General features: G+C 38.2%; 1 protein-coding gene across 3 annotated transcripts in view; it reads left to right on the top strand.

Moving 5' to 3' along the window:
• GABRG3 (gamma-aminobutyric acid type A receptor subunit gamma3) overlaps positions 1 to 7,392 on the top strand; it is a 694,245-nt gene extending 686,853 nt beyond the window's left edge. For all 3 annotated transcript variants that reach the window (XM_072795383.1, XM_072795397.1, XM_072795390.1), the window contains one exon: positions 3,072 to 7,392. In XM_072795383.1, coding sequence (XP_072651484.1) covers positions 3,072 to 3,353 — 282 coding nt within the window. In that variant the 3' untranslated portion in view covers positions 3,354 to 7,392. The remainder of the gene's footprint in view (positions 1 to 3,071) is intronic.
• Positions 7,393 to 15,644: the final 8,252 nt, after the last annotated feature.

The following is a 15,644-nucleotide window of genomic DNA, read 5'->3' as shown; positions in this document are numbered from 1 at the left end:
AAGGGAAAGTATAATGACTTTGAAGAAAGTACATAGAAAAACAATCTAGAGAGAAAGGGTTGTAGGCCAGGTGAGAAGACACAGAGAGATCTTCAACAGAAGTTCATAAAATAGCCAAAGAAAAAGAGTTTTCCAAGGTTGGATAATAATTGTCAATGTCTTCGATTCTACTCTGAAATATCCACAGGTTAAGCTAATTAAAGGGCTGCTATTACCAACATCTGCAGAGATGGGCAGCCTCTAAGCAATGATGGACACAACCCAGGCCTCACAAACAAACATGTGTGCACTTTGGGGCAAGTTTTTCAAATATCTCTGTGCCTCAGTTTCCTAATCTGTAAAATGCAAAGCTAACCACTTCATATGTACAATAGTACCTGTCACCCAAGAAACACAGCATTTCCAGGGAAGTCATAAGACTATATTTTACATGCAGGCAAAGCAGAAGTGAGTCAGGGACCTTGCTTGGCTGCAGATGACCTTGGGGACTCATTAATTAAAATCTCTATTTTGAGCACAATTTGAAATGTTTATGACAAATGAGAGTTACACATTTAAGAAAGTATTTACACAATTTGATATATGACTGTTTAAAGCTCTTAGCATCCTAAATTTTATCGCAATATTATAAAATGCAATTAGTTTTATTTCAAAACAGTGAGCTGTAGAGATATACATAGGGCTCTCTTAATTATTAGATCAGGTTTATGTGTGTTTCAATGATCATGAGTTTGATAAATGAAGAAGTGAAATAGGGGTTTCTCTTGCTCCCAGAAACCTTGTTGCTTATTTGCCTACAGCTCCTCTTGTCACCCTTTAGATCTCTTGTGAGCTGTCCTCACAAGAGATGTGAGCTGTCCTCACAAGGTCCTTCAGAACCTTCTTTTTTAAAAAAAAAGATTTTATTTATTTATTCATGAGAGACAGAGAGAGAGAGAAAGAGGCAAAGTCACAGGCAAAGGGAGAAGCAGGCTCCATACAAGGAGCCTGACGTGGGACATGATCCCGGGTCTCCAGGACCATGCCCCAGGCTGAAGGAGGCACTAAACTGCTGAGCCACCCTGGCTGCCCCTTTCAGAACTTTCTGATGCCCTTTCTGCATCATCTTCCTTTAGGCATGCCATGCCAGTAATGGCTGGCTTCTCATCTGTGTGTCGTCACTACAGAGGCACAAAAGGTCGAAGAAATAAAAGGATAAATATCTATCTGAACACTGTCAAAACACACCTGCAATTATTATTTATTAAAGGCAGATTTTTCCAACCAAGGCTTGCCAAAAAGTTGCAAATTCCTCAAATGTACTAGACTACAGACAGGAATCAGCTTTTTAAATTTTTTTCAGCAAACCCCCCTGGTGATTTTTATAACCACTCAAGGTTAAGAATCATTAACCTAGAGATGTGTCCACAGTGGAGCCTATAGAACAAAAAGCTTTTGTTTTGGTCCATTGCCCAGAGTTCTGGAGGAAGGTAGAAGGCTGCACCATCATGCTCCTGACTGGCCATTGGTAGGTATGGAGTAGGCAATACTTCATGAACATGTGGTCCAGGACATCTCACTTTAGGTTGAACGTCACACACAGACACTTCTCAATTAAAAGGATGCCCCCAAAAGGCTACCAGTTGTGATGCTGAGTGCTCTACATTTTTACTTGATTCATTTTTGGTAAAAATACAGTTGACCCTTAAAAGAAATACAGTTGACCCAATAACTCAGGGGTTATGGGTGCTAACCCTCCCAACACATGCAGTTGAATATCCGCGTATAACTTTTTTTTGTCCTTGTATAACTTTTAACTCCCCAAATACTTAACTCATAGTCTACTGTTGAGTGGAAGCATTACCAATAACATAATAACAATAACCAATAGTTGATTAGCATATATTTTGTGTATGTATTATGTACTATATTATTACATTGACATAAGATAGAGAAAATGTTTTTAAGAAAATCATAACGAAAAGTAAGTACATTTATAGTACTGGACTTGTTATTTTTTGAAAAAAATCTGCATACAAGTGGACCTGCATTGTTGAAATCTATGTTGCAGGGCCAACTGCATAACAGGTACTCAAGATGCTTTCTAATGAATTCCAAAAGGTCTCTCTCCCAGCAAAGTACAAAGGATCTAGTCAGTTAGCTGAGACTGGGTTTGTGTGTCCAATTCTCCCTTGATGTCAGCATCTTACCACTTTTACTGACACACTTTGGTCACTCAGTTCAGCCAGCACAAATGAAACTAAACCAGAAAGGGAACTGTGATTTTTAATTCTCTCACATTACTTAGTCAAATTTAGAAATATATCCTCTTGACAAACTTCAAGTTAATACATAATTCATAATTATTGGAAGAACTAACAAGCACCTGAGGAATTGACAAGTCTATTTGAAGCCACTTCTCAAGTTTAAAAGTGATACCTCTCATTTATGAGTGAACATAAGCCATCCCCTCTCCTTTACCTGCCCTACATTGACTTTTCCACATCAGGAGGAGAGCTAGGGAAGTAGAAAATAAAACATTCCACTGTACACACTTTTGACTATGTCTCTTAATATGACAAGTGGTGTCTGGCCATCACACACTGCAAGCTATTTTTTTACATAAATTACATGGAACAGGAAGATTCTTTCATCATTCTTATATACCATAATTTTTACTATTTACTAATTAGGGAAAATAAATTTATCTCTCTACATTTTAAATTTACTGCTTAACATTTAAGGATTATATACAATATGTACATATTTACTCCAAATCAACAAAAAAGTAAGCAAAACAGAGACTTGAAATGGTTAATACACATCTGAAAACGTATTCAGCCCCCTCTGAGATATGCCAGTTTTGAAAACTCCACTGTACTCCTTTTGCATTAGATGTATAGATATTGAATTGGCAGATTGAACTCTCAAAGATCAAACTGTCCAGTGCAGGGATGGAGATTGTGTGGGAAGGGGCATGGCATTGTCCTCTTTATCTAACGGACAGACATAACATGCCTATTTCTTAATTCACCTTGGGCTGTTCTTATTGCATTTCATGATGATTTTTATGTTGTTCTTATTGCCTACAGAACTATTCTCTCCTTGACATGAGACCACCACCACCTGCAATGATCACTTTAAACAATTCTGTGTACTGGCAGGAATTGGAAGATACCTGTGTCTATGAGTGTCTGGATGGCAAAGACTGTCAGAGCTTCTTCTGCTGCTATGAAGAATGCAAATCGGGATCTTGGAGAAAAGGGCGTATTCACATAGATATCTTAGAACTGGACTCATATTCCCGGGTCTTTTTCCCTACATCATTCCTGCTTTTCAACTTGGTCTATTGGGTTGGATACTTGTATCTCTAAATGTTGCTGTGGTAGAGTAAAGAGCACTAGGTTTCTCTCTTTACCTTTCACCTTCCCGAGACCAGTAGTGACCAATTGGGGTAGGAAGGAAGGACACTGCTCAGTTTATCTGAAGTTATACATTACCTTTGAGCAGTAGAAGAGGACGTGGCAAATATTTCTATTATGTATTTCACACTCACACACATGCGTGCACACACATACATTGAGTTCCAAAGTGATATTCTTGCTAATCCCTTATTGAATCTGTAGCTTGGTGATGTTTATGAATAAGGTTTTTGGATCTTGGAAGCAGTTGCCAATTATCATTGCCAAAAAATATGTAAAACATGCAAGAAAATATCCAAGAAGCTCTCTCGGGCTAAGACCCCTTCTGGGTCTTTCCCCTGCAGCCCTTAGGGGTACCAGTGCCCATGTTTGTGGTGTCACTGCTTGCTAGATAGGACACACTCATGCTGACCTCAGCCCCATGTTCCCAGGCAGTCTGAGTTCAAGTGTGAACTGCAGTGAGTTTTGACCCAGTTTCCTCTCCCTGTGGCCTCTTTTATTCCGGTACCATCATTGTTATCTAGCATTCCTTTATCAAATAATCTCATCCTAGGCTTGGGAAGGCTGTATATGCATCATCCACAAGTTTCCAGTTGAGAAAAAAAATATGATTTTCAAAATTCTTGTGTTTCTGAAGTCAATGATATGATCTCTGAACATCAGAAGGCTATTACTTTATTCCAAACTACTGAAAGTCAGCAGTATTTTTAAATTTGTTTTCTTGGATTAGTTCAGCTAAAGTTCAACATTTACTTTAGGAGTTATGTTTTACTAGAGCAAAATACAACCCCAGAGTATGTATCTTGCTTATGTTATGCTATTACAGATTCAGTGATTATCTTCATCTTGCAAAGAAAGGCATACAGCATTCACAAGCCTTTGTCTTGAAAATGTTTTCCAGGGTGTGAAAGAAATGTAGATAGAATTTTAAAATTTCTTAGTGAATATTAACTTTTAAGTCAAATCAAACTTAGATGCAAAAACAAGGGCAATGGCTATCATCAATGATATATTTTGATGAACAAAAATTATTTTATACTTTGAAATATGAATATGTAGCAAAATCCCAAAGAAAAAAACCCTGAGATTATTACTCTTTTGATATTTTTATAACACAAAACTAACTTGCTTCTTGATGTTAGTTCTTTGTTATAACTGGACACCAGTATGTACTTCACAAGACTCTTCAGAAGCTTCCCACCATTGATAGGATAAAAGTCCTACCAGTTCACTAATACTGCTTTGGCATTATTAAAATTTTGGTACTAAAATTTTGGTACCAATATCTCTGTGATTCTCATTTTTCTCACCCAGAAAACGGAATTAATTTTATTGGAAATCATATAATCTTATTTTAATTATCTACTGTAAATAGGATTACTACTCAGAAAAAAAGTAAAATAATATACAGGGAGAATATATCAAAGTACTGATTTCATACAATTTACTGGATGCAGACCAACACAAGGGGATGGGAGTGGAAGAGGCTAAACAAAGTAAAATTAGATGAGTCTTTATTTTTATGAACATGATTCATATCAAGTGAATGCAAATATTGGAATACGATATTCTGAGTCTATATATTGTGAGACATCCAAGCGCATTATTTTCCTTCCTGTCAACTCCCTGCCTTTTGACTTGATAGTTGCTACATGGGCCACAAACCAACTGGATTCTATTTAGCTAATTCAGTTTAAGACATAAAATAATGATAAATATTTGTAGAGAAATAGGTTGAACCTATTGACTTACATGAAATTTATACTCTATCAGAGAATTTCACCTACTAGCATCCTTGTTCTGTCTCTTATGCATAAACACTCTCCCAAACCTGGCAGTGGTAGTCTGGAGGCTCCCTGACCAAAGAAATCCCACCATGTCCCACCAAACACTGAGTACACATGGAAGGTGGCCCGAGGTTGGTCTTCTTCAAACATAATTTTCGACTTCATGAATTTATAATCTCTAAATATGAAGAATTTCAACCTGTTATGTCTTTTTAAAAATTCTGGAGGGAAATGAATTTTCTAGTGAAATTCTTCTTGGAAGGAAAATAACCTAAGAACACTTTTATAACTTAAGTTTGGTCCAATTTTACCTGAAAAAATTTATTGATGCTTCTTGTTTCAAAGCCACTCAATATTTGGGTGTCATTGGCAATTCTTATGAAATTATATGTATAGGATGTACCATACCAATAACCTGCTTCCTGAATCCAACCATTCTCTTCTCCCTGAACTCAGTCATCCTACTGATCTAAGCATACTAGTTCATCATTCATTTTCCATGAAGGAAAACTTTCGTCTCAAGAGAGTGTAATAGATGTTCGCTCACAACATGCAAAATACATTCCTGCACATACAGCTATCTACCCAATATGGGTTCTGACTAAAAAGAACTCAAACATACCCTCAAAACACACCGTCAGTTTCTCTGCAGGCTTGCCTGTTCAAATTCTCTTAATCAATCTCAACTCCTGAGATGAGCCTTCAGTCCACAAAATAGAAGAGTAGCATGTACCTTATTCATATATAGAGATCAGGGGCTTGCTTGAGAAAGTCTGTATAAGTTTACATTTTGGAGGAAGGAAGAAGATAGGCACAGGGAGAATATGAGGGAAGCGCATCACTCTTAAGTTGAAGGACTCCTTCACCAGTATGCTTGGTTAGTAGAATATGTGTGAGGTACATGGATATAAGACTGTTCTGCACAGACCCAGCATCCTTCAGCTCTGCCCAGCTTGCTGTGCACTTAGACTTGAGAAATATTTTTGTGGTTTTGCAGCAGCTGGTGGAGACATTGTGTGAGTGACTGGTATTCTAAAGGTGCTACTGCGTTCCTCACTTTCAGAAATACTGTAAATTGGAGAAGTGAGAGTTCCGTATTTTGAAAAGGATTTCTAATTTCTTACCACTGTGGATCATACTTACAACTGTGACTGTCTCTCCTTTAAGCTGCATCCAGACTAAGAGGCAAAGAGAAGGCATTTCACATTACAGGGATTAGAGAAAAATGCTTCTTTAGAGCCTAGAAAGTTCAGTTTGTACAAAGTCTCAACACCATTGACCAGACGAGAGAGATTCTCGGGTACTGGACAGTGAAGGACAATGTCACTATAACTTACTCTGGACCCAGCCAATACTGCCCCCAATTTACCCAACATATGCCTTACAATAACACATAAAGCTTATACCATACACATCTTATAGATTTTCTATTTTCTGTAATCACATATGTTTCATGTGAGGTTTTTTATTGTTTATGAATGGATGCAGACAGAATTTTCTTTTTTTTTTATGTACCAAGCAGTTTTATCCTTAATTGTATATCAAATCAGTTAAGAACACAGTTTTTATGGATTCAAGTGAAAAAACACTTGTCCTCCATGGCAAATGATTTTAGGCAACATAAGGGAAATTGAGGCCAATCTAAAAGTCAGTGACATAGTGCTTATGATGAGATGTAAGTGTCCACATAGAACCTTCACACCAAGTCTTTTTACCTGGCCATAGCTTGCTGCAGTAGAGGTGTCTAAACATATTTTTTGCTGCTCTGCAAAATACCACACTCTGCAAACAAAGGTGGGTAATAGACAACCCTATTTTGCTTTAAACAATACTTGCTACAACTAGGAAGCAACGGGGCACTCTTTATCTAAAGGGCTAGAAAATAAGACAAACAAAACCTCTTCTTCTTTGATCATTTTTATTCAGCTGCCAATAATTGAGAACTTTCTGTGATTTACTTTGCAAACTTGAAGAACTATAACTGGTTTCCAACCATTATACTTATCACTATATTAGATCAGTGCTCTCGAGACACAAAGCACTTTGAAATCTCCACGATCTTACAGCTGTCTGCTTTTTCTAAGTTTATAAACTATATACATATGAAGTTTCATCCTCAATTTCTGTAAAAATCAAAAGTTAGTGAATGATTTGGAGAAAAAATAGTCAAATATAAATACACATTAAAATGTTTATGATCAGTATTGACCTTCAGAACACTATTATTTTTAAAATAATCAGAAAAGGGTCTGGAAATAAGATGGGGAAATATTGTAAATACACTGTAAATGTGAAATTCACAACTTTCTGTTGAGTCCCCTTCAAATTGCCCCAAATTGAGGAAGTGTGCAATCTGTACATGTTTCTTTCTCTCAAAATTGCCTGTAGGAAACATTCAGGTTCACACGGTTTAGAAGTACCTCCACATTGTATAGTCATATTCAAAGAACCAGAAAAAAGAACAGTTCAGGCTAAATGACAAATCTCTTCTTGTATTCCTTACTGACTTACCTTTTACTTTAAAAATAAATTTTTATCATTATAAGGGGAAAGCATTATATGTTGAGAAAACAGGATGACAACTCAGCCATTCAAATCTCCAGGAGAATAAAATCTTTGCTTTTTCTAATGTCTGATAGTTTTGAAGACTAGAGACTACAGCATTTCCATTCCTACTTTAAAAATTTCTTCTGATTACAAGTTAGCAATTTCAGGCTATAAGCCTGGTCTATTTCTAATAAAGTCAAAAGAGAGAATGTTCCCTACAATTTGTTTTTCAAAATGTCCTTTAGCTAAATGATGATTTTGTTTCTAATGTTGTCAATAAAATATCATAAGCCTCTGATTACTCTGCTCACATAAAAACTAAATTTTAGACTAGTTTAAATCAATGCTAAAAAATTAGTTGAACAGTCACTAACAAGTTTTCAATGTTTTGAGCTAATCAGATTGTATAATATAGAAACATGAGCTAGAAAATTAGGAAGACAAAACATGCAAATGTGCATAGACACACACATGCACTTGTGTGCACACACACATACACACTTCTGTACACACATATGCACTCACACAAAAAAAACACTGCTTGGATACAACATTCAGGTAATTGAAGGAAATGTAAATTGTTGTACTTGAATTATTCAGATAATGACCTATTTTCACCACTTCATTTTTTGTTTTTGTTTGTTTTTGTTATTTATTTATTTATTTATTTATTTATTATTTTTTTAATAATAATATTTTTTATTGGTGTTCAGTTTGCCAACATACAGAATAACCACTTCATTTTTTGAATTTGTAACCACAACACAGTTTTCCCAGCCCAATGGACCAGCTTCACAAAGTGAGGATGATAATGGGTCCTGCAGGGAAGAAAGTTCCTCTATGTCTTTTGAACAGGTTAAACTCCACAGACTGTAAAGAATAATGAAGATCAATTGTCAATAAGGAAATCCTCCAGATTGAGGAGGTAGCTGCTATCTTTCCCTCTTTTCTAGTTATTTGGACTTTTCTTCTTTGTTTTTCCCACAAATCAGTTATTCATAAAAGAATTAAAGTTCCATTAAAAAGTAGAAGTCCTAACTCACAGTCAGACTGATTTTGAGGAACAAATGATAAGTGCTTTAATTTGGTTAGAATTTATTACAATAGTTTTTTATCATGCACTGTCATATATAAAAGGAGGGTTTTGGGGGGGTGAGTTTGTCAACTGAGTGAAAGCCCCCCAATACACGTAGTAACAGTTTAGTCACTTTGATGGGGAGATCAGAACACCCCATCTTAAAAAAAAAAAAAAAAAGAACACCCCATCTTCTACGTCCCAATCAACCCACCCACCATTTAATTAACATGCCCCATTCATTTAGTCCATGCACTGGTTAGTGCAGGTTAGCCCTGCAATCTATAGAAAAATTTTTAAAAGAAAAGAAAAAAAAAACTGCACTCTGAAGTAACTTTCAGTGCAATTACAAGATAAGTAATGATAGAAAATTCACATAATTTGCTGACTAAATTTTCAAATTGTGAACCAGATAGGGTAAGATTTTAGAAGAAATAAACTGTGCTGCATCACTATAATTATCATCACCATTATCACCATCATCAATGTCACCATTATCATCTATATCCTTTTTCATGCTCCATACTAGTCCTCAGCTATTGATCCAAAACAAAGGTTTAATGTTTTTCCCAAATCATAATGAAATTAGAATTTAAATTAAGAAGAAAATTGAAAAGTTTAAATATGTAGTTTATATATTAAATATGCAAATAATTGTTTAAAATGTTGCTTTCCTAAAACATTTCCATAACTTCTCTGTGTCCCTCCAGTTCTATCTACCCTGATTCAAACAAAATTTGAAATAATTCCTTTTTATTGGTTATTGTTTATTGGTTTATTCTGGGTTTTATGTTTGTTTGCTTTTTTTAAAATCTCATTTGGCTTTTTTATTCTTATTCTTTTTCATGAGGATAACACATGTAATGGATAAGACCTCTTTTCCCTAAAATGGATGTACCTGTGGACACCACAGATTTTCTTAGCCCAAAAGGACAATCAATATGCTTCTTATTATACAGTTTGGGTCTGAACTTTGATTACTCCTAATTTATCTTGAGATTTTTACTTTGAGATAGAAATAGACATAGGCAAAATATATTGATTATATACAGAGTTTACTATTATATTACCTGTTTAGAATAATTCTACAAAAACATTGTAAATGATACTTTCAATCATCTTGACTTTCAAAATGACTAATTTTGTGCTAGTAAACAACGTTTACAGGCACATAGTTGTATAACTACATAACATATTTTTCCTTACAAGCAGCTCCTGGACTGAGTGAAAGGGTCATTCCTCATGAGTGCATTTTCTATGGAAGATTTTAGAAGAGTAATAATTTTCAGGGATTGGGCCTGGGTTGTCTTGTAAGAAGCAAAGGGCCATCTTGTGTTTACATGCAGTGATGTGTATGTATGTATTTGTATATGTATGTACAGTGGTAAAACTGGAACAACTTATTAACATGTGTATTACTCTACCCATCACCCCAAATGTAGTTGAAACAAGTAGGAAGGAGCAGAGTTTCCTAGTGATAGCATATTCGCTTCCTAAGCATTTAGTTAAGGAAAAGGGAGTGAGGGAGAGAGAGAGAGAGGGAGAAAGAGAGAAAGAGAGAGAAAGAAACCTGACAATTTCTATATTTTCTGAAAATGTGGGACCACAGTCTTTCTTAAAAAAACAAAACAAAACAAAACAAATTTAAATACCTGATCTGAAATTAGTTCTGAGTTCAAACAAACCTGCCTCCTATTGAGAACACCTGATCATATTTTTACTTGGGTGCACATCTGAGTGATTCCTTGATCATTTGTGCAAGTGGTCAATATAATGTTAGGCTAGAAGCAGTTTTCAAGATGTAGATGGAAAATAGCCATCCTCTCACTTCTGTAGGACATAGCTTTCCAGTGCAATGTGAGAAAGCATCAATCAAGTCCAGTGTGAACCACACGACATAGGAATTAGCCATAGCGCATGGACTGTCCTCTCTTTTTGAAGCTTGTGTGGAAAGTAAAACCACCTTGAGCCCTGGAAGATGCCCCAGGCATAAAGGAAGGGCAAAAGCCTAGATCTGCTCTCTGCCTCAATGGAATCCTTCCTGCTTGTGAAGCTATCTCATTCAGGTGGAAGGAAAGTAGAAGGATTCCAGAATCTGAGAGCATCTTGGAATCCGCTCTGAGGACATAGTGTAGAGGAGCTTGGCCTCAAGAAGGGGTCCACCCTGCCAAAGTGCGTGAGCCCATCCCTCTCTAGACAAGTGGACCAAGGACCAGGCCAGAGTCCCCGCCCTCACCAAGTGGCCTCCAACAGCTCCTGCTTCCCTGTCGTCCCATGAGGGCCTGGAAGCCCTGACTCCCAGTCTTTGGGCCATCTTGGGCCCTTCTATCCCCAGATGGTTCTGAGGTCTCACTGTCCTCCTCCCCTCTGTCAAGGACGTAACTCCCGCTAGCCGTGCAGCTCAGCTCGTGGTGTCCTAGTGAAACGAGGGCGCCCTAGCGCCCAACGTGCCTTGGCGACACGGGCGGCACGCGCCCCGCTTCGCCTGTCCAGTCCTGCCGCACCCTCTAGGCCTTGGCCTGTCCTGGGCCAGCTGAGCCTGGTGGCTGGGCTGCCCTCTGTATTTGTATTTGGATTCCTACGTTTGTACTTCTAATACAAATAAATGCACATGTTGTCAAAAATACTTGAGCCTGGAATGAGCATCTTTCTGGTCTGGGGTAGCTGACAAAGAGGTTGTGGAAAGGCAGGTGGGGGCCCAGATCAAGGGTGCAGGTCTATCTGTGGGTCCTGCCCACCAGGAGGTAATGGTAACAACTGTTGGGCTTGGGGGCTCAGCTCTCTGCTCAGCCCCACACAGAGGCAGATTCTGCAAATGTTGAAGGGGAGGAGGTTAAATGTCTTCTCTGGCAGAAAGGTTACAAGTGGACCGTGTCCAAAGGAAATGCCTTCCTCTTCCACTCCTGCCAAAGCCCATGAACAAAAACTTTGAACCCATCCCTGGAGAGCAGGAGGCCCCACTCCAGCCAAGCCAAAGCAGCTGGTGCTGCTTTTTCTAGGTTCCTCACCACAACTCAGGAGTGATTAAATACTGTGGGCAGAGATCCTACATCTTCTATGCATCTGGAAGGAGGGCTGGCCACCCCCAATGTCCAAACACTGGCTCTGTGGGAAGGTGCTGCAGCCTCACACTAAGTAAAGACAAACCTTCACAAACAAATTCCACAAACCAATGGCAACTGCCAGCACTGCAGGCAGACAGAAAATTTATACTCTAGTCCATTTGAGTCAAATATGTATTACTAAAAATGAACAACCTCAGGTCCTCAGCTCACGTGTTATGACTTCAGCAAGACACTTCCACCTCTTTTCAGATGGGAATTGTGCTGGGGAAAGGTAGAGAGGGGGCTGTGAGACATATTCTACCACCTGTACATATTTTCTACCTCTGTTCTCAGTCCTAACAGGACTCAAAATGTGACATTGGGTTTTCAGAAGTTGATTAGACCTCTCCAAGGTATCTAGTATAGTGTTTTCAGCAATTACTTCTAGGATTACTTCAATCTGTGCTTAAACACTGGTGAATATTTCATGTTCATTAATTGTTTCCTCTTATTAGATTTATCACATTCTCCCTGGTCTCCAAAGTTTCAGGCCCCTTCAGAGATATATTATAAAAACTGCTATCATGTATGGAGGACTATGTACTAACAACTTTGTACCCATTGAATCATTCAGGCCTTCCAGCACCCTGTGTTGGAGGAACTGTTTTTGTCACTATTTTACTGATAAGACAACTAAGAGATGGGTTAAAATAACTTGCCCTATACTATATACCTAGAAAAATGCAAAAAGATTATTTAAATGATAGAAATATGACTTCAAGCATATCAAAGCTCCTGTGCTTAGCAGCTACACACTGCCAGTCAGTGTCTTGATATTATGGAGTGAACTTCTGAGACAGTTCCTTTCTGTGGTAAAAAAAAATTCACTTTTTGATTAATTTAAACACACAACTGTTTGGAAAAGAACATCTCTTTCGAAGGGGCATACAAATAATGTGTTAAAATGGCACACCGAGATCAGCTGTATTTAGTAGGCATCCACAGAAATCAACAAAAAACTACTCTTAACTAAAAAGTAATACCTAGAATGTTCAGTCACTTGATTGCTTGACTTGTAAATTGTGAGTTCATGCTCAGGCCCTGAAGGTACTGGTTGCAGAACTAGAACTCTAGGTAAAAGGAAAAAAAAAAGTCCAATATTTGGGACCATGAAACTTGGAGTGGCATGTTTAAACTTCTTACCTCATACCAATCAGATCTTCTTTCCTGAAAACCTTTCAATGACTTTCTCTGGGCCATTAGCCTCATTGGTCCAGGCCCAGAGCAAAGTCTCATCCAAGAATAGCTTAGAAGGAGTATCTCAGGTCTGTTCCTAGGGGAGATGACAGATACACATGAGATACTTCAGCATCTTAAATATTTGTATTGAAAGGATACTAGGAAGCCTGTTTAGAACTAGGAAGGACTGACTGTAAGGCTGGACTGTCTGCACTTGTATATGAATGGATTAAACAGCACCAGCAATTTTTTAGGTTACTGATGAACTATTCAAGTAAAATGACTATTTAAACCTAGATTTACATTACAATTTAGCTGAAAAAAAATTGAGATGCCAGCACTTCTTCGATATATCAAAGAGAAAAAGCCTAAGTCTTTGGGAGGTGGGAATTCTGGAATGGGTTCATCATGTGCAACTAATCCGTTCACCACCTAACCACAAACAGGAACACTCAGGGATAACCCCCTCACCTACAGATTGAGAAAGGCATAAGTGAGAAGACATCTATGGAAGCTCAGGAGAGGCTGTAGATGATGGAATGGACTACCATGAACCTGGGATCCCCGGTTTCAGTGGGAATTATTAAATCTTGGAGTAACAGAGCCAAGTGGTATGACCTAACCTTCAGAGGTAGTGGACTTAATGAGCATAATAAGCCCAAGGAATGGAGGAGAAATCAGAGCATGTCTATCCCAAACATCTGGGGTATTTGCCAACTGATGCCAAAGTCTATAGTAAAGATATGGATGCAAAGCCTACAAAGGGATTGCTTGATGTATACAGTCAGGGAAGTATGAGGCAAGCAGCCAGAAACTCATGCTGACATAATGAAAATTCATAGACCCTTAATGCAGCCTCTGGTTTAAGCTGATTCACAGAGTCAGAGTCCTCTTGTGGAGCATGAACCTGGTCCCTTTGAAAGGAAAAGAATCCCAAGATTCTTCCTCCAAGCCTTTCCCAGAGAAAAGGAGCTGTTCACCATGGTGACTGTGTCAAGAGGGAAGGGAAATAATCAGAATTCCTAGATTTATTTGATATGGTTATGAATTTTAAAAATTCCCTGGGAATACAAAATGACACCAGGATCCAAGGTCAGAGTAGGGCTATGGAACTCAGTCATGGCATAAGTGGTCTTTCTGCTTTTCTTTGTCTATGCCAATCCTCCAGGATCCCAAAGGGCTAAGGTTCTTAGTGTGTAATAGAAGTATATATACTGTAAATCTGATGGAAGACTGAGAGACAGAGGCTTTAAGAAAAAATATTCTAGGGGCACCTGGGTGGCTCAGTTGGTTAAGTGTCCAATTCAAGGTTTTAGATCAGGTTATGGTCTTAGGGTCATGGGATCCAGCCCTGTGTTGGCTCCACACTCAGTGTGGGGTCTGCTCGAGATTCTCTCTCCTTCTCCCATTCTCTCCCTCTCTCTGTCTCCCCACCCCCAACCTCTCCCTCTAAAATAAATAAATAAGAAAGAGCTCTCTATGTTCAAAAGTATTTACCAGTGAAGTCACAGCCAAACCATGCCAAATGAAACACACAATGGTATTTAAAGGAAATAAAGCCAGATTACTAAAGTAACCAAGCTGTTCATGTGACAAAACTAGTCATTTTCCTAATATTTTAAAGACTTGTTTATTTATTTTAGAGAAAGAGAGAGCACAAAAGGGAGGGGCAGAGGGAGAGGGAGAGAAAATATCAAGTAGACTCTGTGCCGAGCACAGAGCCCAACATGGGACTCAATCCCAGGACCCTGAGATCACAACCTGAGCTGAAACCAAGAGTTCAATGCTTAACTGACTGTGCCACCCAGGCACACCAAAAGCAGTAATTTTATATCATGGTTAACACAATATTACCAAAGGTATCATATATCTTGAAACATCAGGAATATGAAAGCCAGGAATAAAGATGTTCTTATTAAATCAGTAACAGAAAAGCTCATGGTTTTATTTCTCTGGGGCACTTGAGGTAGAAGACAAAGTTCTTTTTTCTTTCTGACTGTGGTGGATACAACATTACCCATGAAGGAGAACAGGTAGTAAGTGCTTCCATATTCCCTGGCCCATGGAGTGAAGACTACTACAGTATGAGGGTCAAGTGGAATCTGGACTAACTGTCCCAGCCTGCCAAAAATAGTAAGCCCTAAATATTGTCATTTCCCTGGGGGAATTTCAGTCTCCTTCCACCTAAGATGTAAAAGATTCTACTAACCCTCTGTAACTTGCACATGTGTCTGACACAAAAACCAGGCATACCTTAGAGAATGATTTTTGTAATAAATGACTCTGGGGATTATTATAAAATGAATCAAGTTATGATGCCACTCACAGAGACTATTCCAGATGCAATATATTGCCTGCAGCAAATGAACCAAGTCCCTGGCAGTTAGTGTGAAGCTACTGACACAGCAAATGCTTTGATCTTAGTCTCAGTTAATAGACACAATAAAAAATGGCTTTCACCTGCAATGGCTAATAATATAATTTGACTCTTAATACCAGAACAATGCAAACTCATGTGCTTCTGTCATAATACATCCAACCCAAAGGGACC

Source organism: Canis lupus, chromosome 2 (genome assembly GCF_048164855.1).
Source record: "Canis lupus baileyi chromosome 2, mCanLup2.hap1, whole genome shotgun sequence".
Taxonomy (NCBI): domain Eukaryota; kingdom Metazoa; phylum Chordata; class Mammalia; order Carnivora; family Canidae; genus Canis; species Canis lupus.
Note: the sequence above shows the minus strand (reverse complement) of the source record. Positions and strands in the feature narration are given on the sequence as shown.